Genomic DNA, 25,145 nt, shown 5'->3' with positions numbered 1-25,145 from the left:
GGAAGGGAGTGATTTGTAGAGGGATAAACAAAAGCTTCACAGTTATGAAATACGATGATTTTATTGAGCCCTCGTGGTATTCCCCTAAGTGCTGATATTAGTATAATTCATTACTGAGATGTCAAAAAAGAAGACAGAATTTAAAATGTTGAGAAATATTTTAATTCACTGTTTCATTGTGGGTATATAATACACTGTTAGGCGTTTAGTAGATCTGCTGGTTTACCGGTGTTAAGATGCTTCCCGGGCCTTTGGCTACCTGGAAGCCCACAGGTATATTTGGAGTTTAGTTTTGATGGACAACACAAAGCAACTAATTCCCTGGCCGACTTAGCGGCCCAGGAGCCCTTTGTCTCAGGCTTCAGGATGCTGTATTGCCTGACATAATTCAGTTATTCCATCAAGTCATACTCACTGATAGAGGGACACTGGGTGCAGAATGAAGAATGTGTGCATTACTCATTTGTACCATTGAGACTGATGCTGGTTTTGTACACCTTCGTGTACCATCAACTCCAGTCATCCCTTTGGATTCTTTTTTTTTTTTTTTAATTTTTTTTTCAACGTTTATTTATTTTTGAGACAGAGAGAGAGCATGAATGGGGGAGGGGCAGAGAGAGAGGGAGACACAGAATCGGAAACAGGCTTCAGGCTCTGAGCCATCAGCCCAGAGCCTGACGCGGGGCTCGAACTCACGGAGCGCGAGATCGTGACCTGGCTGAAGTCGGACGCTTAACCGACTGCGCCACCCAGGCGCCCCTGGATTCTTAAATGATGAACATGAGTCACTCATGGGGGCCAAGACAGTTTTTCTTTCTTTGGATACTTTATATATAATAAATATAAATACAAATATAAATATAAATATAAATGTAAATATATACACAGTGTTTTATTAGTTTTAGGTGTACAGTATAGTGATCCAACAATTCCATACATCACCTTGCGCTCATCACAAGTGTACTCCTTAATCCTCATTGGCTATGTAACCCATCCCCCCACCCCCCTCCTCTGATAACCATCAGTTCTCTGTAAATAAGAATCTGTTTCTTGATTTCTCTCCCTCTCTCTCCCTCTCTCCCTCTCTCTCTTTCTCTCTTTCCTCCTTCTCCTCCTCCCCCTCCTCCTCCATTTCCCTTTGCTTGTTTGTTGTGTCTCTTAAATTCCACATATGAGTAAATCATATGGTATTTGTCTTTCTCTAACTGACTTATTTCACTTGGCATAATACTCCGTAGCTCCAACAATGTCATTACAAATGGCAAGATCTTATGCTTTTTTTGTGGCTGAATATTATTCCATTGTGTAAATATACACCACATCTTCTTTATCTATTCATCAATCGATAGAGACTAGTTTGGCTATTGTCGATAATGCTGCTATAAACATAGTGGTACATGTATTCCTTGGGATTAGTGGGTTTTTTTTTTTAATTTTTTTTTTTTTTAACATTTATTTATTTTTGGGACAGAGAGAGACAGAACATGAACGGGGGAGGGGCAAAGAGAGAGGGAGACACAGAATCGGAAGCAGGCTCCAGGCTCTGAGCCATCAGCCCAGAGCCTGACGCGGGGCTCAAACTCACGAAGCGCGAGATCGTGACCTGAGCTGAAGTCGGACGCTTAACCGACTGAGCCACCCAGGCGCCCCGGGATTAGTGTTTTTGTACTCTTTAGGTAATTACCCAGTAGTGTGATTGTGAGATTGTAGGGTAGTTCTACTTTTGACTTTTTGAGGAACCTCCATACTGTTCTCCAGAGTAGCTGCACCAGTTTGCATTCCCACCAACGGTGCAAGAGAGTTCTCTTTTCTCCACATCCTTACCAATACCTAGTGTTTCTTGTGGTGTTGATTTTAGCCATTCTGACAAGTGTAAAGTACTATCTCATTATAGTTTTGATTTTCATTTTCCTGATGGTGAGTGATGATGAACATCTTTTCATGTGTCTGTTGCCCATCTGTATGTCTTTGGAAAAATGTGTATTCATGTCTTCTGCCCATTTTTTTTTTAATTTTTTTTTTTTTCTTCAACGTTTTTTATTTATTTTTTTGGGACAGAGAGAGACAGAGCATGAACGGGGGAGGGGCAGAGAGAGAGGGAGACACAGAATCGGAAACAGGCTCCAGGCTCTGAGCCATCAGCCCAGAGCCTGACGCGGGGCTCGAACTCACGGAGCGCGAGATCGTGACCTGGCTGAAGTCGGACGCTTAATCGACTGCGCCACCCAGGCGCCCCACTTCTGCCCATTTTTAATTGGATTATTTGTTTTTTGGGTGTTGAGTTGTGATATGTTTTGGACACTAGCCCTTTATTGGATATATAATTTGCAAATATCTTCATTTCTGTCGGTTGCCCTTAGTTTTGGTGATTGTTTGCTTCATTTTGCAGAAGGTTTTTATTTTGACCTAGTCCCAATAGTTTATTTTTGCTTTTATTTCCCTTGCCTCAGGAGAGATACCTTTCTTCTAGAAAGAAGTTGCTATGGCCGATGTCAGAGAAGTTACTGTGTTCTTTCCCAGGATTTTCATGATTTCAGGTCTCACATTTAGGTCTTTAATGCATTTTGAATTTGTTTTTTTGTGCATGGTGTAAGAAAGTGGTCCAGTTTCTTTCTCTTGCATGTTGCTCTCCAGTTTCCCAGTATCATTTGTTGAGGAGACTATCTTTACCATTGGATATTCTTTCCTGCTTTGTCAAAGATTAATTGACCATATAGTTGTAAGTATTTTTCTGGATTTTCTATTCTGTTCTATTGACCTAGTTGTCCATTTTTGTGCCAGCACCATAATGTTTTGATGACTACAGTTTTGTAATATAACTTGAAGTCCAGAATTGTGATGCTTCCAGTTTTGCTTTTTTTTCCCCCAAGATTGCATTGCTATTTGGAATCTTTTGTGGTTCTGTACACATTTTAGGATTATCTGTTCTATGCTCTCTGAAAAATGCTCTTGGTATTTTGATAGGTATTACATTAGATGCATGGATTACTTTGGGTACTGTAGCTATTTTAATTATATTCTTCCAATATGTGAGCATGGGATTCTTTCCATTTCTTTGTGTCCTCTTGAATTTCTTTTAGTTGTGTTTTATAGTTTTCAGAGTACAGATCTTTTACCTTTTTGGTTAGTTTTATTCTTAGGTATTTTATTATTTTGGGTATAATTGTAAATGGAATTGTTTTCTTAATCTCTCTTTCTGCTGTTTCATTGTTGGCCATAGAAATGCAACAGATTTTTGCACATTGATTTTTCTATCCTGTGACTTTACTGAACTTGTTAATCATTTCTGGCAGTTTCTTAATTTGTTGGTGATCTTTGGTTTTTCACTATATAGTATCATGTCATCTGCAAGTGGTTGAAAGTTTTACTTCTTCTTTACTGATTTGGATATATTTTTTTTCTTCTTGTTGTCTGATTGCTGTGGCTAGGACTTACAGTACTATGCTACATAAAAGTAGTAAGAGTGGACATCCTTGTCTTGCTCCTGACCTTCAAGGGAAACATTTCAGTTTTTCTTCATTAAGGATGATGTTAGTTGGGGAGTTTTCATATGTGACCTCTATTATGTTGAGGAACATTTCTTCTAAACCTACTTTGTTGAGGTTTTTTTTCTTTTTCTTTTTTTTTTTTTAAATCAGGAACGGATGTTGTACTTTGTCAAATGCTTTTTCTACATCTATTGAAATGATCATATGATTCTTATCCTTTCTCTTATTGATGTGATGTATCACCTTGGCTGATATGTAAATATTGAACCACCTTGTATCCCAGGAAAAAATCCCACTGATTCTGGTGAATGCTTTTTTAAAAGTATTGTTGGATTTGTTTTGCTAGTATTTTGTTGAGGATTTTTGCATCCGTTTTCACCAGAGATATTGGTCTGTAGTTCTCTTTTTTAGTGGTGTCTTTATGTGGTTTTGGTATCAGGGTAATGCCTGTCTCATAGGATGAATTTGGAAGCTTTCCTTCCTTTTCTATTTTTGGAATAGCTTTAGAAGAATAGGTATTAATTAACTCTTCTTTAAATGTTTGGTAGAGTTTGCCTGTGAAGCCATCTTGTCCTGAACTTTTGTTTTTTGGGAGGTATTATTAATTATTATTATTATTATTATTATTATTATTATTTATTCACTTGCTTTGCTGGTAATTGGTCTGTTCAAATTTTCTACTTCTTCTTGTTTCAATTCTGGTAGTGTATATGTTTCTAGGAATTTATCCATTTCTTCTGGGTTGTCCAATTTGTTGGCATATAGTTTTCCATCACATTCTCTCATAATTGTTTGTATTTCTGTGGTGTTGGTTGTTATTTCTCCTCTCTCATTTGTGATTTTATTTTTTTGAGTCCCTTTTTTCTTTTTCTTGATAGATCTGGCTAGAGATTTATCATTTATGTTCCTTATTTCAAAGAACTGGCTCCTGGTTTCATTGATCTGCTCTATTGTTTTTTTCAGTTTCTGTATCATTTATTTCTGTGCTCATCTTTATTATTTCCTCCCTTCTGCTGGTTTTAGGTTTTATCTGCTGTTGTTTTTCCAGCTCCTTTAGGTATAAGGAGGTTAGGTTGTTTGAGATTTTTCTTGCTTCTTGAGGCAGGCCTGTATTGCTATAAACTTCCCTCTTAGAAGGGAAGTTTTGCTGCATCCCAGAGGTTTTGGATCATTGTGTTTTTATTTTCATTTGTTTCTGTGTACTTTTTAATTTATTCTTTTATTTCCTGGTTGACCCATTCATTGTTTTGTAGCCTGTTATTTAACCTTCATATATTTGTGGTCTTTGCAGATTTTTTCTTGTGGTTGACTTCTATTTTCACAGCATTAGTCAGAAAAGATGCATGGTATGACTGCGATCTTGAATTCGCTGAAACTTTTTTTGTGGCCTAAGATGTGATCTCTTCTGGAGAATGTTCCATGTGTACTTGAAAAGAATGTGTATTCTGCTATTTTAGAATGGAATGTTCTGAATATATCTGTTAAATCCATCTAGTCCAGTATATCATTCACAGCTGTTGTTTTCTTGTTGGTTTTCTGTTTAGATTATCTGTCTACTAATGTAGGTGAAGTGTTAAAGTCCCCTATTGTATTACTCTCAAATATTTCATTTATGTTTGTTATTAACTGTTTTATGTGTTTGGGTTCTTCTATGTTGGGTGCACAAATATTTACAGTTGTTATATCTTCCAGTTGAAGTTTCCCTTACGATTATGTAGTGCCTTTCTTTGTCTTTTATTACAGTCTTTGTTTTAAAGTCTATTTTGTCCGATATCAGTATTGCTACTCTGGCTTTCTTTTGACATCCATTTGTATAATAGATGTTTCTCCATCCCCTCACTTTCAGTCTACAATTCTAAAGTCTAAAATGGGTCTCTTGTAGGCAGTATATAGAGGGGTCCTGTTTTTTTTTTTTATTCTGTCACCCTATGTCCTTTGGAGCAGTTAGTCCATTTACATTCAAAGTAATTATTGGTATATATTTATTCTCATATTATGTTGTATCTCATATTATTTGTTTTGTGGTTGTTTCTGCAGCTTTTCCCTGATCCTTTCTTGTCTTTCTTTCATGGTTTACTGAGTTTCTTTAGTGATATAATTGGATTTATTTTCTCTTTATTCTTTACGTATTTATCAGTGTGGTTTTTTTTTTTTTCATTTTTATATATGGTTATCTTTGGGTTTGTCTATAACTTCTTTTGCATATAGAAGTCCGTATTAAGTTGATGACCATTTAAGTTTGAACCCATTCTTTAGTCCTTTCCTCCCCATGTTTCAGGTATATGTTAGTATTTTACATCCTTTTATTTTGTGAGTTCCTTGACTGATATTTTATAGAAATGTTCGTTGTTACTGCTTTTGTGTTTCCTACCTTCATACTGTAACTTTTGCTCTCTGCTTTCCACTCAGAGTCCCCTTTAATATTTCTTATAGGGCTGGTTAGTGGTCATGGACTCCTTTAGTTTTTGTTTGTCTGGGAAACACTTTATCTCTCCTTCTATTCTGAATGATAGCCTTGCCCCATAGAGTATTTTTGGCTACAGATTTTTCCCAATCAGCATTTTGAATATATCATGCCACTTCCTTCTGGCTTGTAAAATCCTCTTCTTGCCTTATGGGATTTATTTCCCTTTCATGTTACTGTCTTCTTCTTTCTTGTTGCTTTTTAAAATGTTTTGTTTATCACTATATTTTGCCAATTTAATTACAATATGTCTTGGTCTGGATCTGCTTTTGTTGATTTTGTTGGGGATTCTCTGTACCTCCTGGATCTGGATATCTATTTCCTTTCCCAGATTAGGGAAATTTTCAGCTCTTATTTCAAGTCCAGTGAGTATCCTTATGATCATTACCTTAAATACTCCAGTGGGCATGTCGCTGTTTTGCTTACATCTCTGGCCGTGGCCTTGTCATGTTCTTTCATTCAGGATAAATTTCTCTGTCTTCTTATTTTGTCTAAATCTCTGTGCCTGTTTCTGTGTGTTGGGAAAATCTGCGTCTCCTGTTCTTGAGTGTAATGGCCTTATGAAGAAGAGGTCCTATAGTGCCCTGCTGTGTAGTAGTTAGTGTCCCCTATTCCCTAGGGCCAGGCCCTTCTGTGAGTGTCCCTGATGTGTGCCTAGCTGTTTTGTCCTGGCTGCTTTATCCTTCAGACCAGTCATCTGCAGAGGCTGTCTTTGCCTTTTGTGGGCAATGTTTGGTCCTTGGACTGAATGTGATGTATTTTAACTAGGTGGGCTCTGGTATGTTTGTGAAATGAGACCTGTTGCTACTGCTGCCAGAACTGAGGTTCCACAAAACTCCCACGCTGGGAGACACTATAAGAGCAGGGACTGGCCCTGTCTTCTGGGGGAGGGGACCCTCCATGCTGAGACGGAGGCAAGACTGACTTCATGGGGCAATTTGACCAGAGTGCAGGGGGCAGGGCTTGGCGTAAGCAAGTTAGGTAGTGCTTGTTGGGCTGCGCTGGTTCCCACAGGTGGCCCTGTGCTTATGCTAAGGGATGGGGGAGGGAAATAACACCTGCTGGTTCCTTTTTTCCAGAGTGGTCTCTCTGTGAATGCTGCCTCTCTGGGACAGGCTCCAGAACGAGCACCTAACCTCCCCACTGTGTGCCCAGGCACTCTTTAGATCACTTTTTCTACACTGTATGTCTGTGGGTTGTTTGCCTGCCTTTTCTCCAAGAGCAGCCCCAGGACTTTTGGCCTCTCCTAGAGCCAAGCACGCTGACCGTTAAAGCTCCAGTCTTTAAGTCTCACTGGTTGCAAGAACTCAACAAAATTTGAACCATTTCCTTTCTAAGACAGTTGCTATGGGGAATGGTCTCTTCTGTGTGCTCCCCTGTGTGCTAGTCTGTTTCTCACCCTCCTCTGTGACTGTGGCTCACTCCCCACTGCAGCAGCCATGATGCATTGCTCTCCCAAGCCACATCTCTGCACTTCCTACTTTCTTTGATGTAGCATCTTCTCTACCTTTAGTTGTGAGCTTGTTCTGCCAGTGTTCAGGTTGATGTCTTGGGTATTTGGGATGATTCAATAGTTATCTAGTTGTATTTCTGGGAGGAGGGGAACCCAGGGCCTTCCTCTGCTGGTATCTTCTGCTCCTAAAATCTGGGCTCCTTTATTTGTTTATGTTGATTCCCTGGCCCTGCAGACATCAGAGTTGATGGCCCTGTGTGGAGCAAAGAAAGACTGAGTAAGAATGTCCTCATCCTCTTTCTCCACGGTCTCTTGAGTACCAAGCAAAAGTCCCTGGAGCTCTTAGATCTTTGTGGACTTTTTTTAGATTTCTTTTCCTTTTTCCTTCCTCTCTTATCCCCCTTCTTCCTGCCTCCTTTCCTTGAAAGGGCTATTGATGGGATAGGGCAGCATTGTTGGAAGAGTAAGTGAAAGATAAACTCTTAGTGCAAAAAATTTGGTATATTCTAGGTCATTTTAGGAAGGGATGGGAAGAAATTTTGTTTGATTTTAGAGTTTTAGTTTGCTTTCTGACTTGATTGGAGATGGTTATAATCAGTTATGGAGTAGGAGTTACTACGTCTATGCCAGGCACTGTGCTTAGTGCTTCATGTACATAATTTCTAATCAGTTGAGACTCAAAGAAGTAAGGTCCTATCTTGAGTTTTCACAGCTGGTCACTTTGATGGCAAAGATTTACTAACTTGGTGTGTCTGGTTTCCAAATCTCCATTTCCACTGTCAACTTGTTAACTGATTTTGATTCACTTTCTCTAGTATAATGGTTTTCTTAATTCTCATTTTCCTTCTTCCCCTCATCCTATGGCAAAGACTGCTGCAGATCATACCTTATTCTTTTCATATACAGGCTCTTCATATGATTAAAAAAATAAACAATGGGGACATTTCTGTGGTGTTGGGCAAGAGATATCGGAAGATTCCTCTTATTTCACTGGTTTCAGAAGTCACAAGCTGTTCTGCTTTCTTCCCACCAAAGTACAGAAGAAAAGAGCATGTAGAAGATTGCCCCCTCCGATTTCATTGCTCACAGATTATTCTGAGTCCAGTTTGAAGAAGAGACTCTAGTATTTCTCACCATAATCTTGATAATTGTCTATATTCATCATAGAGATTTGAAACCTGAGTCTCAAATCAATTTGTCAAGACCATGAAGTAAATAAAAAAATATTGGGGCATGGGAACGCAAGCCGGTGTAGCCACTCTGGAAAACAGTATGGAGGTTCTTCAAAAAACTAAAAATAGAACTACCCTACGACCCAGCAATTGCACTACTAGGCATTTATCCATGGGATACAGGTGTGCTGTTTCAAAGGGACACATGCACCCCAATGTTTATAGCAGCACTATCAACAGTAGCCAAAGTATGGAAACAGCCCAAATGTCCACACACTGGAGTATTACTCGGCAATCAAAAAGAATGAAATCTTGCCATATGCAAGTACGTGGATGGAACTGGAAGGTATTATGCTAAGTGAAGTTAGAGAAAGACAAAAATCATATGACTTCACTCATAGGACTTTAAAAGACAAAACAGATGAACATAAGGGAAGGGAAACAAAAAGAATATAAAAACAAGGAGGGGGACAAAACAGAAGCGACTCATAAATATGGAGAACAAACTGAGGGTTACTGGAGGGGTTGTGAGAGGGGGGATGGGCTAAATGGGTAAGGGGCATTAAGGAATCTACTCTTGAAATCATTGTTTCACTATATGCTAACTAATTTGGATGTAAATTTTAAAAAATAAAAAATAAAATAAAATAAAAATACTGGGGCAAAACTTCTAGGCATATCGCCTGCTAGTTACTTCATGGATTTTTGCATCAGGATTCCTTAGATGTTCTCTAACCTTATCTTCCCTAATGCAGCTTCTTAAACCCAACATTACTGATCCCTAATGTACCTGGAATGATGTGGCTATTACCTATGCTGTCCCCTGTTTGTAGGATGTGCGCATGTGTGATGAATGGCACCTGTTGCCTCTTTGGCAAGTCCAGCTTCATGTGGTCTTGGAATCCAGAATGTGAATTTATTGTGTGTGTGTGTGTGTGTGTGTGTGTGTGTGTGTGTGTGTGCGCGCGCCCCTATATGCCTGTGTACATTCTGACCATCACACTCCAAGTTATTCTAGCTTGTTCTGTGTCCCAGCAGAGGAATAACAATAAGAGTAACTGGTGTTTATTGAGAATTTACTGTGTGCCAGTCTTCATATATGAGGATTAGATGGGTTACTACACCAATTCTATGGGGTGGCCCTCCTAACCTTCACACTGAACTACCTCTGAAAGTTCTAAACCTTGAAAGTCTTTACCAGAGAGTATTCGTGATATGACCTTGTTTCTGGTCTGACCCTTGCCTTTGATCTGTCTGTCCTTGGATTGAATGTCAGTCCTTAAGAGTGGCGGGCCTTAGGAGCAGAACCTGCTGAAGAATGAATCTGTATAGTGAAGTCAAATAACCATGTGTTCAATGAAATGCAACATAATTCCAGGCAGGACAGCTGGATAGAAACCCAGATGTGGAACCTTCCTTGAGTTTGAATCCTAGCTTCACTACCATAGTGATGTGTTGTTTTGAACAAATTACCTAAAGCTTTCTGAGCTTCAGTTTTTTCATTGAAAGGTGGTTGTGATGATATTGTAACTTGGTTGATGTGTATGCTTTGTGCCAGTGTTGTGATAGGTATGGGACTGGAGCTACACTGGCATACAGTAGACGGCCAATAAATGATAACTATTATATTCGTTCTGATGACCAGCATGCTTGGTTTAAGTCAGTGGCTGTTGAAGTTTATTTTCTGGTGATAAACTTCTTTCAGTACAAACCCTGTACCTATGTAAAATAAAAGCATTATGTGATTAATGTTATACCTAATGTTCCAAAGAGCATTGCTTTTAATATTTTTGCCATAGAACTATGATGCTCTCATTTCTATGACCTCCTTTTAATGGAAATATTGATGTTTACAGAATACATAAAACCACCCCGAGAGTTACAGCACAGATTTGGGGGAGCCTAAGTAAGATGTTGCATTCAGAATTGTTTTTGCTATAAAGAGAAGCACTTCCTAAAATATAATTTAATATATGTAATTCTGCTTTTTATAATCAAATACTAATTGAGCACCTGTCAAATATAAGAGATGTGCTAGGTATAAAACATTGTTTAATAACAATAGCAGCTAACATTTACTGTATGCCAGAGTTTCTACTTCATGCAATCTTTGTATTATTTTATCTAACAAAGTAAATTCTTTACTCAGAGGATTTACTATCTAGTTAGAAAAATAGAATTTATTCCATAAAGACTAAATCACAACAGACAGCCTAAAATAAGTATGTAACGTTACCCAGAAACTAATGAAGGGAAAGACTACGTGAGTGTTAGCATCTTTATACTATCTGCTGTTAATGGAATTTGAGAACTTCAGATCTTAGATCTCAACTAAGAGAATTATCAAGTCTCAGATTTCCTGACTGCTGTAAATGAGTGGCCTTTGTTTTTATACTGTCTCTAGAAGCTGCTGTAGGTGTTTCTATAATACACTTCTGCATACTTTGTTCTAATATTTTGCATGGTATGGCCCCTATCTGTTGCAGACATATATAATACACAATTTAAAGGTATATTGCATAGATGTATGGGTTTGTGTGATAGGTAATCTGGGTATTTTACAATTTTTTTTAGAAGCCATTCCCCAATCTTACCACTGGAGGTCAGCTTGACCCTTTTTCTCTTAATAAAGCTCTCAGTAGATTTTCTTTGTATTGAAACAGATTTCCATTCAGAACTTTGCTTTAACCACATGAGTTATGTTGCTCTTAGTTTACATCTCAAAACAACACGCACAGATAAGTGCATATAGGTCTGTACTCATAGGCATGATGCTCAGTGTACTTACAGAAGCAACATGTGATGTGTTTGTGTGCCTTATGAAATTGATCATCTGTGTGTCATCAAATGGAATCACTAAGAGGAAATTAGAGGTCTTTCTGTCCTTCACTAAATATTAAGTGCCTACTGGGTGTCAGGTACTGTGCTGGATGCTGGAAGAAACAGAACAGACATAGTTTCTACTCTATTGGAGCTTGTAGTCCAGCCAGAGAGACAGCTATTGATAAAATGATTGCCAAATATAAAGTAAGTATAACATTTCTGTGGAGAGAAACACAGTATAAGATGCTACTGATAGGATACAACTTCGATTTGAGGTCAGGGAAGGGTTCTTTTAGGAAGTAGCATTTAAGCAAAGGTCAGACTATGAAGCCAATGTGACTGGACAGAGGAGAAAGGCTGGGGATGAAGGTCTAGAGTAGTGGTTTTCAAGCTTTATAAACTGCATCCTGGAATAAGCAATGAATTGTACATCGAAACCCATATTATGTATTTGTGTATGTGTGAGAAATAAGGGTTCTATTAAACAGAACTCATTTCATATGAACTTATTCTGATATATTTAACTCTCTTGTATTTAAAAAAAAAAAGTGCTGGTGATAAAGAATAAATGGATTCTTTCCCACAGTTTGAAAAGCACTGCCACAGAGGAGGGCAAGGGGCAATATTCTGGAAGGGCCTTGTTGACCTTTAAGGTTTTCTGATTTTATCCTCAGAACATTGAGAATCCACTAATTCTGAGCAGGGAAATGTGAGACATGAAAAGAGCTGCACGTTCAAAAGACCCTCGCCCTCCTAGGCTGCTGCTGTAGAGGGTAGATAGTAGGGGAACCAGAGGGAGAGTGGAGAGGAGAGTTGGCAAGTGTTGCTGGCCTGCAGGTAGGAGGTGACAGTGGCTTGGCCTAAGGTGAGAGAGAGAATTCACGCCCTCTGATTAAGCATCGATCTTCCTCCAGTGCTGATTGTTGCTTCTGCTAAAGCTGGAGCTACTGTGATGGCCATTGTTCCTTCCCTGTAATTGTCTGTACAACTTGATTCTCCCTTGGGTTCCTAGACCACTGCTTGAACATTGTAAGTACACAGTAGATATTTTCTGAGTAAGTAAATAATAGGGAGGAAGAAGGTGCTGATAGTAATACTATGTTTTCAAGCATGAAATGAGAAAATTCTTTGTTCATATCTGCCTACCCTTCTCTCATCGTAACTGAATGTATGTACCGCACCAAGACAATTAATTTTCTCTGCAAATAGGTGACAATTTGTTATACTCTGGAAGCTGTTGTGGGTATCTGTATAATATAATTCTGTGTGTTAATAATGATAATAATATGGCATGACTCCTACCTGCTGCAAAGAGATATAATTCTTATAAAATATTAATTGATGGGGCGCCTGGGTGGCGCAGTCGGTTAAGCGTCCGACTTCAGCCAGGTCACGATCTCGCGGTCCGTGAGTTCGAGCCCCGCGTCAGGCTCTGGGCTGATGGCTCAGAGCCTGGAGCCTGTTTCCGATTCTGTGTCTCCCTCTCTCTCTGCCCCTCCCCCGTTCATGCTCTGTCTCTCTCTGTCCCAAAAATAAATAAACGTTGAAAAAAAAAATTTAAAAAAATAAAATATTAATTGATAAAACATAGAATAGTTTTTTTTTTTTCTCAAATTTGGATGAGGTTTGTAATTGAACCATACAAGACTGCTGGTATTTGACCTATTTTGACTTATTTTTAAAACAGCAAATTTATTTATGCTTAATCTAGTATATTCATACACGCAAAGAGATGAATGTGTGTTGGAATTATAATCCTCTGGCTGGACCATACTCTGAAATGTTCACTGGAGCCTCAGGCAGGGATTGAGAAACTACAGCTGAAAATGTCATGAGGCACTGCCTGTAGAATAGTGATGCATGTATTCTGTGGTAACTCTTTTCAAATTAGAATTATCGAGCCCTATCATGACACTTGTACCCCATGTCACTTACAGAATTATCCTGGTGGACAACTTTGCAGGTTTCAGGCAAGCCATGAAAAATTACTGAAAACTGTTATCCAACTTAACTTAGTGTTCTCTGGTATAGTGAATAAACTAAACATATCCTTGATCTTTCTAATTGAGCCTAAACTGATGTTTCACTCCATAAAAATGAACAGTTGTGACCCAGTGTTGATCATCTGGTCTCTGTAATACAGGTCTCTGTAAAACTATTTGCATTTTTCTTCCCTCATAGGCCTTTTACAGTAAAACTTTCATTTCTGGTATTAGAAGTTACAGGAATATGGTGGTACAGATACATAGGAAAATGATTAGAAGATTAGGAAAGGAAGTGAATTAAACACCTGAATTATATTTATTGCATGTCCTTTGCTAAGTGTCTCATGAAATATTTCCTTCTCCTACTGATAGCAGTTTTTTTTTTTATTTAATTTTTATTTATTTATTTATTTATTTATTTATTTTTAGGTAGATGAAATTTGAAAGCTAAGATAGGGTCTGCCACTCATTAATAAATAATCTGAAGTCTTTTGATTTTTTTAAAATTAGTTTTCAATTAGTCTTGCTAGAAATCTATGAACACTAAATCTGATAGTTTCCTGCTTCAGACTTGTATGATAGTTCTCAGCCACATCATGTTCTAACTCTAAGTAGTGACAATCTGTAAGTATTTTCATCCAGAAAAAGGGTTTTATATTTGGTATTTTCAGCATGTAAAATAACAGTGAATCCAGTGTTGGTGACTATACTAGAGTATAATTTTTTTTTTTTTTTTCTGGAATTCCAGCACCCTATAGAGCAATGGCTCAGTCTTGAAGCTTGATTGCCAAAAACAAATGGAAACTCCTTTCCTTTGGCTATAAAATAATGGTGGATGGACCCAAAAATGAGGAGGGGAGAAAACAAGATTGCATTACAAATCTGGCAACATCAGCCACACTAGTAAAATCAAATCCAATGTTGTTTTATGGCTCAGAATTTATGTGAGTGCCCAGGATCAAAGGGCTCCACTCCCACTGGACTACAGGGTCCAAGGTTCATGGCAAAAACTCATCAAAAAGAACATTTTAGTCGTTTAAGCTTTTCATTTTAATCAGCCTCAGTAATAAAAGAGCCTTTAGGTGTCCAAAAACATTTTGCAAGATCAAGAGGTTGTTCTCTCGCTCATAGAAGCAGCTTTCTTATTGGATCCATTTAATGCCTGTGGCCTTAGAGTGTCAAAGGGCCACTGCCTCCACATTGTTTGCCCTTGTGGGATGGTTTCTTTTGATTCTTCTGTGTATTATGTGATAGTAAATTATGGTGTCTGACGGAAGGACCATAAAATTTTCACACAATCTATCAAGCTATTTCAGCCATTTAAAGTTTGGACTCTGACAGCGAGCCAGGTACTTTGTAATGTTTAGACAGAAACAGAGTCTACTGCCGGCATCTTGACACATATCTGGAGACAGGTCTGCATAGGAGAAAGAACACAAGGCTTGACAGTCAGAAGACCCAGTCTTGAGTCCTAGCTGACACCTCCTATGATTGTGGTTTGGGATCCCATCTTCACCACAGGATTATTTGGATCACATAGGCTAATGTTTGTGAATTTGCTATCTAGTGATGAGAATGGCTATGCACTAGGCAGAGATTATGCATGGAACCAGCCTGAGTAGTCCTGCATTTTCAGCAGGAGACCTGAGTAGGTAAAGGGGAGAGCCAGCCGGAGAGGAACAAATGAAGAAAATGTTCTTGGAGAACACACAAAATGGTGAAATCAGAGACCCAAGAGGTGGAATTAGCTCTGGGGAAAAGGGGAGGTGGCATTTCTTTTAAGACTAGAAGAACATAAAAAAGAATGAGTGCCTTTGTCTATAGATGATTTACACCTTTATCTCTTTGCTTTGTTTTCAACTTTGGCCTCCCATGCATAGGAAAGGAAAGAAAAGCTCCCAATATTTTGCCACCTGATCTCTTGGATATCCTCTTCCACCACCCCTGCTGCATTTTTTCTCATTCCTCATTCTCTTTTTGGCAGGTGACTTCTCCCATTTCTCATAATAAAATTCCGCTCTCCTTTGCTCTAAAATCCCTTCTCTTGATGGCACAGCTTCTTCTTTCTTTTCTTAATGTTTGTTTGTTTGTTTGTTTATTTATTTATTTATTTATTTATTTATTTATTTATTTTGAGAGAGAGAGAGAGTGTGTGTGTGTGTGTGTGAGTGAGGAAGGGGCAGAGAGAGAGAGAGAGAGAGAGAACCCTGACACGGGGGTCATTCCCATGACCCTGGGACCCTGACCTGAGCCGAAATCAAGAGTCAGACACTTAACCGACTAAGCCACCTGGGCGCCCCTTGATGGTACTGCTTCTTTGAGCTTCTGTCCCTCCTCTTACTGGCAAAATTCTCAAACATTAGCCACATATGGCCAATTCTCCTACCACTTGCCTTTCGTTACCTCTGTACAGAAACAACTGAGACTGAATTACTTCTTACAGAAGAAGTAATTATCACATGCTGTTGCTCCCCTATTGGTCTTCATTGGCTTGGGGTCTAGACCGAGTATCAGTGTTGAAATCCTTCTCAGGTCTACTCTTTTGACATCTAGGATGCTGACTTCTCATTGTTCCTCCTCCTTTGAGTGCGCATCTCCATCTTTGTTTCTGCCCTACCCCTGCCTCCACGGCTCTCCCAAATGTGACCCTACAAAAGGTGGCCTTTGGTTTTCTGACTCTCCATGTGTTGTCTCTTAAAGATTTCATTGATTGCTGCAAAAATTTATCTCTGGGTAAAGGCTCTTCAGAGCTATTTATTTGGATTCAAATGTTTTTCCTGAGGTCCAGCTCCAGGAAAAGTTCTAGTTTTTGCTGGAAAATCTACACTGGGAACTGTTTTCAGTATCTCAAATTTAAAATTTCTGAAGCCAGAGCATTAAAAATTCTTATAATCCCAGGTTTGAAAAGACTTGTCTACTTGTCTCCTTCTGACTCTTCTCCCACCCAATATAAACACAACACAAAACAGTCTTTTCTGGGCTTCCCTGTGTGTTTAAGGTTCCACTGTTCTCCTAAGAGTAAAAGTCCAGGCCAAAAATCTCAGGCATCTTTGGCAACTTCACCCTTAGCTTCTGTATCGAGGTGATTGCCAAATTATGATCATTTTAGCTCCATGGTCCCTTATATATACACTTGTTCTTGGCACTCTGCTGCTGTCTTGTCATGTCTTGCCTATATTTAAGCCATGTCATAAATTGCTTAGAGATTCTTGTTTCTCTCTCTTACCCACCTTTAGTGGGTCTCTATTGCCTATCAAATTCAGTTCAAAGTCCTTAGTGTAGTATTAAGACCTTCTACAATCAGATTCAAACTTCTAACTAGTCTTTTCTTCCCCTATTTCCCTATACTTTCCCATCTACCTTTTTCTTTCACTTGGATTATTCATAATCTGCTGCTCTACCTTTGCCAATCTTTTGTGGCCCAACAAGCATTCCTCATTATATATGAAACCATCTCTTGATTTCCCAACCCTCCCTGGTCTGAAACCTTGGCTCTTTATACCTGACTCAGGCACTTAGCAAGGCTTTTTCTCATATTACAATCATAAAAGTAGGTATTACCCTTTTCTTTCACCCCCAGTGCTGAGCATAAGATGGACATAAACCTTCAATAACTAGCAAACAGAAGAATTTTCTCTCACAGTGACACACACATTAATGCATATATTAACCACTGGTTGGTTTTCCCTTTTTCTTCCTCCATAATGGAAACTTGCTTTAAACCAAAGTGATTGTGCACTTTGGCAGTATTTTTCACATTTAGAAACATGGGGGAATTAGGCTAGAAAAACTATGTTCTTGGAATATTTTTAAAAAATAGTTTTTGACAATTTATGGTTTTCTACGGGGAGAGTACTACTTGTTTCTCATGGTCTTAGATGTCCATTTATCAGATCGTACATGTTGAGGTAACTTACAGTGAGTGATCATTTGTATTAGTTTAGGTGAAATCAACTTGGATTCCTTTGAATGTGGGATAATTTTTAAACCCTTTGATTTTACAGATGAGGAACCAAAGACTAAAAAAGAGCTGATCTTAAAATCAGGTTTAATGGTTCTCAGTCTTTTCTTCCTCAGTGCCCCTAAGGGAGGCGACTTGCTCTCAGCAGGACAGGGCTCCTTACAGCCAGCGAAGTTGACCACCGATTGACATTCACCTTCTAGTTACCCCTCCTTAGCGGTTAAAGGGCCCAAACCCATGCCAGCAGCTGATAGAATGACCTTGATTAGAGGTGAGGTCTTCTCCCACGCAGTCCAGTGCTCTATCTCTTTAGCCATGTGGAGACTGCTCTGCCGAAGGTGGAGAAAGTGTCAACTGCGATTTAAGTGGTGGACAGGAAGACCATCATGCAGCACAGAAATGGTGTGTGATACTAAGAGCATGCTGAGGTTTAACATAAAATGTTTAAAACCAAAAACTGTAGACATACAAACAAAATTAAACACGGTTCTTTTAAGAATGTGCAAATCCATTAGAGGAAAATAAGGCCACCTCTTCCAAATATTTCATTCAGTTTCAACCCTTTGCCTTCCCATCACCTTTTAAGGTCAGAAGGTTAATACTTCCCCCCCTCCTCTTTTCTTCCCTCTGTATCTCTGCAAGATTTAAAATTGCATCCAGAATTTATAAATAGAGCTTCCGAGATTCATTTATAACTCTCAGATGAGATTTTCTAGATTTGTGAGATATAGATCAGTGTCCATATTGACTCTGTTGTGACCTAGACTCAAACACTGGACTATCTCTCACTTCTTGCTCGTTAGCAACCTATTCCACTTTTTTATTTTTTATTTTTTTTTTCAACGTTTATTTATTTTTTTTTTGGGACAGAGAGAGACAGAGCATGAACGGGGGAAGGGCAGAGAGAGAGGGAGACACAGAATCGGAAAAAGGCTCCAGGCTCTGAGCCATCAGCCCAGAGCCTGACGCGGGGCTCGAACTCACGGACCGCGAGATCGTGACCTGGCTGAAGTCGGACGCTTAACCGACTGCGCCACCCAGGCGCCCCTTTTTTTTTTTTTTTTTTTTTTTTTTTTTTAAGGTAAAGACAGAGGATGCCAGCTATCAAGGAGATCTCTTGGAGTGATTTTACATTTTTTTCCCTGCAGTCTGCAACCAAATACCACTCCTAACAAAAGATTTTTTAAAGTATTGAGAAGCCATGAATGTGGCTGGAGGGTTTTGCATAGCAACCCCCCCCCCAAAATTAGCTTTTAAAACCAAATTAGCTTTAAAAACAGAAAGACAAATGTTTCCTCCTTTATAAACTCCCAACTTTTAGTATTGGACTGTTGAGTGTTTTCCTCACTGATGCGTCATGTTTGGGTTTAATTCTATACTTTTGTTCTTACCTGTGTTACTTTGATGTGAAAATATGAAAAGCACATGAAAGAAAAATAAAAGAAAGTGACTTGAGAAGGAAATAGGCATTTGCTTTTATATGTGGCAATGATACTTGAGATTGCGGGATGTTTTAACAAGGTAACTTTGGACCAAGAAAAATGATCTTCAGGTCCGTCTTTATAAGAAATCAAAATTCCTTTCTTTCAAAAGCCTCACCCATTCTAATCTGTTTTGTATGTGTATTGATACTGTATTCAAGGGCGTGCAGTCAGAAAGCTTTCTACTGCTCTGATGTACAGTGAGGGAAAGGTGATGGTCCAACATTGTGATTCCTAGTGATCTAAATATTGCAGCATAAGTAGTTTGTGGTTATTTAGAATGGGTGACTGCTATGGCTGCTTGAGCCGGTTCAGTTTTCCATGAAGGGTGCATGGCACAAAACTGGCAGGTATAAGATCTTGTAGCTGATGGACACATTCCACTGGACCGTGGCATGATGTTGGTATAAAACTCTACGGCACTCCTGTAGTTCAACAGACCTTCTATAGCTGGCCCTGTATCGCTGTTAACCTGTGTATTTAGGTACTAACTTTTGAATGAATGACTTGTGAAGAAATTATATATGAGTTTTCAGGTAATGGTGCCCTGTCTTTTTCACATTCTTACTATGTGCAGCCGAAACATTTAAAATAGAAAAATTGCTAGAGAGAAAATTAGAACCTTTTCAATCCCTGTCAAACTAAATTTGAAATGGCATTTAAACTTTGCATAGAATAGTTAAACATTTAGTTTCAAAACACTTCATGAGTTCTGTTCAATGTTTGGTCACTTAGGAAATAATAATCATGATTTAAATTCATATCTTCCAATTACTGGAAAACTGAAAAATGTAATTCTTTTAACAATTATCCTTGCAAAAAGCACAAATTATGGAGGTGAATATCAATCAAAAGTAACAGAGTTTAATCTAAGTTTGTGTGCCGGGGGTGGGGGGGTGGTTAGTGCAGGAGGAAAATGAGAATGTGGCTTGTCTATATTCCAGGGAAGAGAATCAAGTCAAAATGAGATCTGATCTTTTCCAAGTTATTGTGCGCATCATACTTGAGCATAATTTAACATGCATCTTGATGTTCCAAGTATCATTAAACATCTACTAATCAGAATAAATGTTCTGCCAAATTCCATTTATTATCTTAACTGTTAAAGGCACTGAGTACCCTAGATTTATAAATATAAAATTAAAGTTCTTATTAAAAAAATAAACCTACATGGGGGATTTACATTTTTCTTAATCCATGTTTACACAAAGAGATCTGTTTTTAAATGTTACATCAGATCTTTGTGAACTCAAATAAATCATTGTGATACTTTGCCAAAACTATTTCTAAAATGATGCATATTGACGCCCTGTGGTCAGAGGACCTTCTTTGTGGAGTTTTAGAATTCCTGGTTATTCAAAATGACCACTATTCTCGGTCCCTCTGTTTTCAAGAATAGGTACTACAGATGCACCTGGTCACTTACACCCTGTCAATCTATGTACATCCTCAGTCGCATGTATTCCAAATGAAGCAGGCACAACTCTAGAAACATTTATGTCCCTTCCTAGATAGATCTGTAACTGGACGTGTTTGACAAATTTGATTGCTTGTATACAGACACTCAGAAAGAGCCTAGCCACCAAGAAGAATGAACTTGTTACCCACAGTGTTATAAGTGCTGTTTTAAGGTTTTTCATCGACCAAGGCATCCATGATCCCCTTTCCAATCACTTTGGCGTCTGTCCCAGTGAAGGAAGGTTGGAAAATAAGTCATAACACTTGAATACACCTGGCATAACTCATATTTGTGACTTCCTCAGTGATTTTAAAATGTAAATATATTTGGAACCCTACAAATTCACACCAATAAAAGTGTGTATATTCAAAATGATGGCATTATTGCTGTCTTTGGTGTAGAATACTCATTTTGACTAATTTGGGGTCAATTTGTCAACTCTCATCTAGGCCCTGTGCATATTGTAAAGTAACTCGTGTGGAGGTCCACTGAATGAGATAAAACTAACCAGATCTTGATGGAGATCTGGATGTAACTTTGGATTTAACGAATGCTAGAATTTCATGAAGCTTGTTGGAAGGAACATGGTTTCACATCAGCTATGCCCTTATCAGCTAGGACCTAAGTAAGAGCTAATAGCAGTAATCACACAAATCCAGGGCTTTTATCCCTTGACTTGCATGTCATTCCTCAGTAGTCCTTTCCCCTTTCTCTTCCCTGTGCTAACTGAATGCAGTAGTCCCAGGCACAGTAGCCTTGGGACTTGTAAGAGTTGGCTAGGCACATTGGGAAATTCATTTATTCCACAACTATCTGAATGCCTTTACAGGCCAGGTGCTACTCCTGATTCTAGGAATACATCAGCGAACACAGGAGACAAAACTGTGAATCCTCTTAACTTGATGTAGCTGAAGTATTTGGAAGATGGAGGAAGGGAAGGTAGCACTAGGCAGAGTAATTGCAAAGTAGGAAGAGGACCAGGGTGTATACTATCAACGAAAACAAAAAGGGCCCTTTTCAAGTTCAGCTGCAGAGTCCCAAAGGAGAATGAAGAAGAATCCACCAAATTGGGTAACTAAGGGAGCCATTAAATGTGATTTTTGTGACCCTTTTCAGTAAAATGGTGGTGACTTAGACTGGGTTTTTGAGAAATTACGCGAAGGGTATGGTAAAAATGCAGACAGCAGGTGACTGCAAATCTTTTAGAGCAACATTTGTCAATGAAGATAATGGGAGATATCTTGAGGAGGGGGCAGGGTTAAGGCAGGCATTCTCATTTTTTTACGTGAGATGTGGGCAGATGAGAGAAGAAGGACTAGAGCACTTTTTAGGTAGGGGAAAAAGGCAAGAGGGGTCCCTGTCAATGAATATGTAAAATATTGCTTGAGAAGACCACATCATGTCTTGTACGAAAGTGATATCCCAGCTTTTTGTTGAATGATACAATTCTGGTTTATTTAAATATACATTCTCAGGGTATTTGGATCCTACTTAATGCATTTTATTTAGAAAAAAAGACTGACTTTTATTGAACTATATTGTGTTCACCCCTTTCTCGAAGGCCACCTTTTAAACATACATGTCAACCTATACACAAGAGACATGGGTTGTGCTAGTTGCTTCCAACAGACAATGCACTATTAGTTGTTGCTATTAGTTGTACCCAGTATTAAATAAGCTCTGCAGTATTTTTCAGTCAGTCTTCCTTACTTTGTTCTGAATCCATTATTCCAAGTTTCTTTCATTTTCCATGAAAAAATAGAAAGCAAGACAGATAATGTCATCCTCTTCTTACTGAATAGAATTTGCAGCCTACAGCACAATGGATTAATAGGCTCCCTGCATCTTGGAGACCCTTTGAGTATAAGAGGAAACTGCTCTAATTGCTCCATGGAATAGACTGTTTTGATAAGTGTTTTTTTTTTTTTTTTCCCCTCTAGTCACAGAGACACTACTTATCAAACTATTGCAACCCACAGCACATTTTTAACCTAATACTCTGAGCCTTGCTTTGCAGGCTTGTTAAGTAAAACACTAATAAAGAAAACTCTTCAAGTTGGCCCGGGAATGGAAGTCGTCAGGTCCTTTTTACTTAAAGAAGTAGAGAAGTAGCACCTTGTGTCCTCGAAAGCACTTGGTGATTGACTCCAATGAGAAAATCAGACTCATCGTGAATAATGTGATAGAAAGTAGACTGAGAAAGGGAAAGTAATGAGACATCACAGTGTTAAAGGCAATGTAACATCCAGCCTGGCACTCTGAGCTCTTAGTAGTCATTTCTCACTCCCTGGCCATGTTGTCACATAGTGGTGACGTGAGAGCAATGCTGAGTGAGTGTAGTAGTACTGTCTTAGGTGGTCACCCCTAACCCCATCCCAGCCCTAGACAGGGAAAGCTCTGGAGCCTGGGCCACAGGCATGAAAATGCTATGATGAGAAATATAGCATGAGAAATAACCTTTCTTGTAACATAACTTTAATGTTACAGAAACTGAATCTTTGTTCTAGGTACTTTTTTAGATGTTTTGGGGACTCGTTTTACTCTGTGTCTGTTGTAATAATGTGTTTTCTTGAAAGAGAAAGATTTTGTCGCAGACAAAATCTTGCTCAGAAGTCCAACTGATAAGTGGCATTTTATTAGTATATATTTATTTTCCAGTCTTAAATGTATATAAATGCATATATATTACTTAATATAATGTCAGTCTGTAAGATGCTTTTTTTTTTTGTTGAGATTATTTTACTTACTATAAAAATCACCCTTTTTAGCGTATGAGTTTTGACAAACCCATGCAGTCATGTAACCATAACCACAGTCAAGACATAGAACATTCCATCACCATAAAAAATTCCTCTGTGTCTCTTGGAAGACATCCTCTCCCCTGACCTCAAGCCCCTGGCAGCCATTCATATTTTTTCTGTCCCTATAGCTTTGACTTTCCCAGAATGTCATATGAATGGAATCATATAGTATGCAGCCTTTTGAGTCCAGCTTCTTTTCTTAACACATTTTGAGATTCATCCATGTTATTGTACCTAACAATAGTACATTCCTTTTTATTTATTTTTTAATTTTTAATTTGAGAGAGTGCAAGCAAGGAAAGGGGTCGAGTTGAGAGAGAGAGAGAGAGAAAATATGAATGAATCCCAAGTAGGCTCCACGTTCAGCATGGAGACTGATGCGGGGCCTGATCCCATGACCCTGGGATCATGACCTGAGCCGAAATCGAGTCAGATGCTCAACCAGCTGAACTACCCAGGTGCCTTCGTTTTTATTTCTAATTAGAATTTACTTTGTGAACATATCACTGTTTGTTTATTCTTTCCCAGTTGAAGAACATTTGAGTGGCTTCCAATTTTGGCAATGTACTAGGGTCCTCCAGAAAAATTGAACTAGTAGGAGGTATATATATATATATATAGAGAGAGAGAGAGAGAGAGATTTGTTTTAAGGAATGGCTTGTGCAGTTATGGAGCCTGACAAGTCCCAAGATCTGCAGGGTGAGTTGGCATGCTGGAGACCCAGGAGAGCAGGTACCATAGTTACAGGCTAAAGGCTGACAGGCTTGAGCCCTGGGAGTGTTGTTGATTCCCTCCCAAGGCAGGAAGAAGCCAGTGTCTCAGTTCAAAGGCAGTTAGGAGTTTTTTCTTAGCAGGAGAATGAACCTTTTTGTTCCATTTACTTCTTCAACTGATAGGATGGTACCCATCCCATTAGGGAGAGCCTTTGCTTTACTCAGTCTACTTATTGAAATGTTAATCTCCTTTAAAAACAGCCTGGGGGTGCCTGGGTGGCTCCCTCAGTTAAGCTTTGACTTCTTGCTTCAGGCTGTGATCTCCAGGGGAGGATTTGAGGGTTCCTTTGTGACTTTAGTGAATCAGAGCCCCACATCAGGCTCTCTGCTGTCAGCACAGAGCCCACTTCAGAGCCTCTGTCTCTCTTTCTCTATGCCCATCCCCCTCTTGTACTCTCTTTGTCTCTCTCAAAATAAATGGGTCGACGAAACTAAAATAATTAAAACACCCTCAAAGTAACAGCTCGAATGATATTGGCCCAAATAACTGGGCACCCACTAGCCCAGTCAAGTTGACACACAAAATTAACCATCATGGGTGATTGTTAATAAAACTGCTATAAACATATATGTATAGATTTTCATGTTAACATGTCTTACTTCACTTGAGCAAATACTTAGAAGTGAGATTGTTGGGTCACACGCCAAGTGTGTATTTAGCTTTATAAGATACAGCCAAATTGTTTTCTAAAGTAGCTGGGCCATTTTACATTCCCACTGGCAATCCAAGAGAGAGTTCCAGTTACTCCTCATCCTCCCCAGCCCTCAGTATTGTCCGATGGGTCAGTTTTCCTCTCTCCCCCTCCCTTCCTGTCAACAAATATGTAGTGGTATCTCATTGTGGTTTGATTAAAGGATGTTGAGCATCTTTTTATGTGCTTAAATGTTATTCACATATCTTCTTTCATGAGCTGTTTGCTTCTTTTACCCATTTTGGAGGGAAGGAGGAGGTTTTTTTAATTTTAATTTTTGTTTTAGTGGAGTTCTTTTTTATGTTCTGGGTACAAGTCTGGCATATTTAAGAACTCTATTAAGACAGCACTGAGTGATGCATAGAATTGTTGAATCACTATGTTGTATGCCTGAAACTAACATAACACTGTATGTTAATTATACTTCAATTAAAAAAAAAACAAACAATTGTGCCTAACCCAAGGTCATAAAGATATTCTCGTATGTTTTCATGAAGATGCTTTTTGATACACAGAAATTTGAATTTAAGAGTTTAAATCTTGAGTCTCATATTAGCCATAGCGTCCGATTACTTTTTATTTTGCTAAAAGAA

At 38.7% G+C, this 25,145-nt stretch overlaps 1 protein-coding gene across 6 annotated transcripts in view; it reads left to right on the top strand.

Annotated features, from left to right (window-relative positions):
- The window catches only part of FMN1 (formin 1), a 436,126-nt gene that overhangs the window by 194,450 nt on the left and 216,531 nt on the right, over window positions 1–25,145 (top strand). The window contains exon 7 of one of the 6 annotated variants that reach the window (XM_045450124.1): window positions 18,428–18,809. The exons of the other annotated variants lie outside the window; for them this stretch is intronic. Within the exon in view, the coding sequence (XP_045306080.1) occupies window positions 18,428–18,472 (45 nt within the window). The 3' untranslated portion in view covers window positions 18,473–18,809. Of the gene's footprint in view, window positions 1–18,427; window positions 18,810–25,145 lie in introns of those variants that run through there. 6 annotated transcript variants of the gene reach the window in all.

The sequence above is a fragment of the Leopardus geoffroyi genome, chromosome B3 (genome assembly GCF_018350155.1).
Source record: "Leopardus geoffroyi isolate Oge1 chromosome B3, O.geoffroyi_Oge1_pat1.0, whole genome shotgun sequence".
Classification (NCBI taxonomy): Eukaryota; Metazoa; Chordata; class Mammalia; order Carnivora; family Felidae; genus Leopardus; species Leopardus geoffroyi.
The sequence above is the reverse complement of the archived record's forward strand: the minus strand, read 5'-3'. Positions and strand labels throughout refer to the sequence as shown.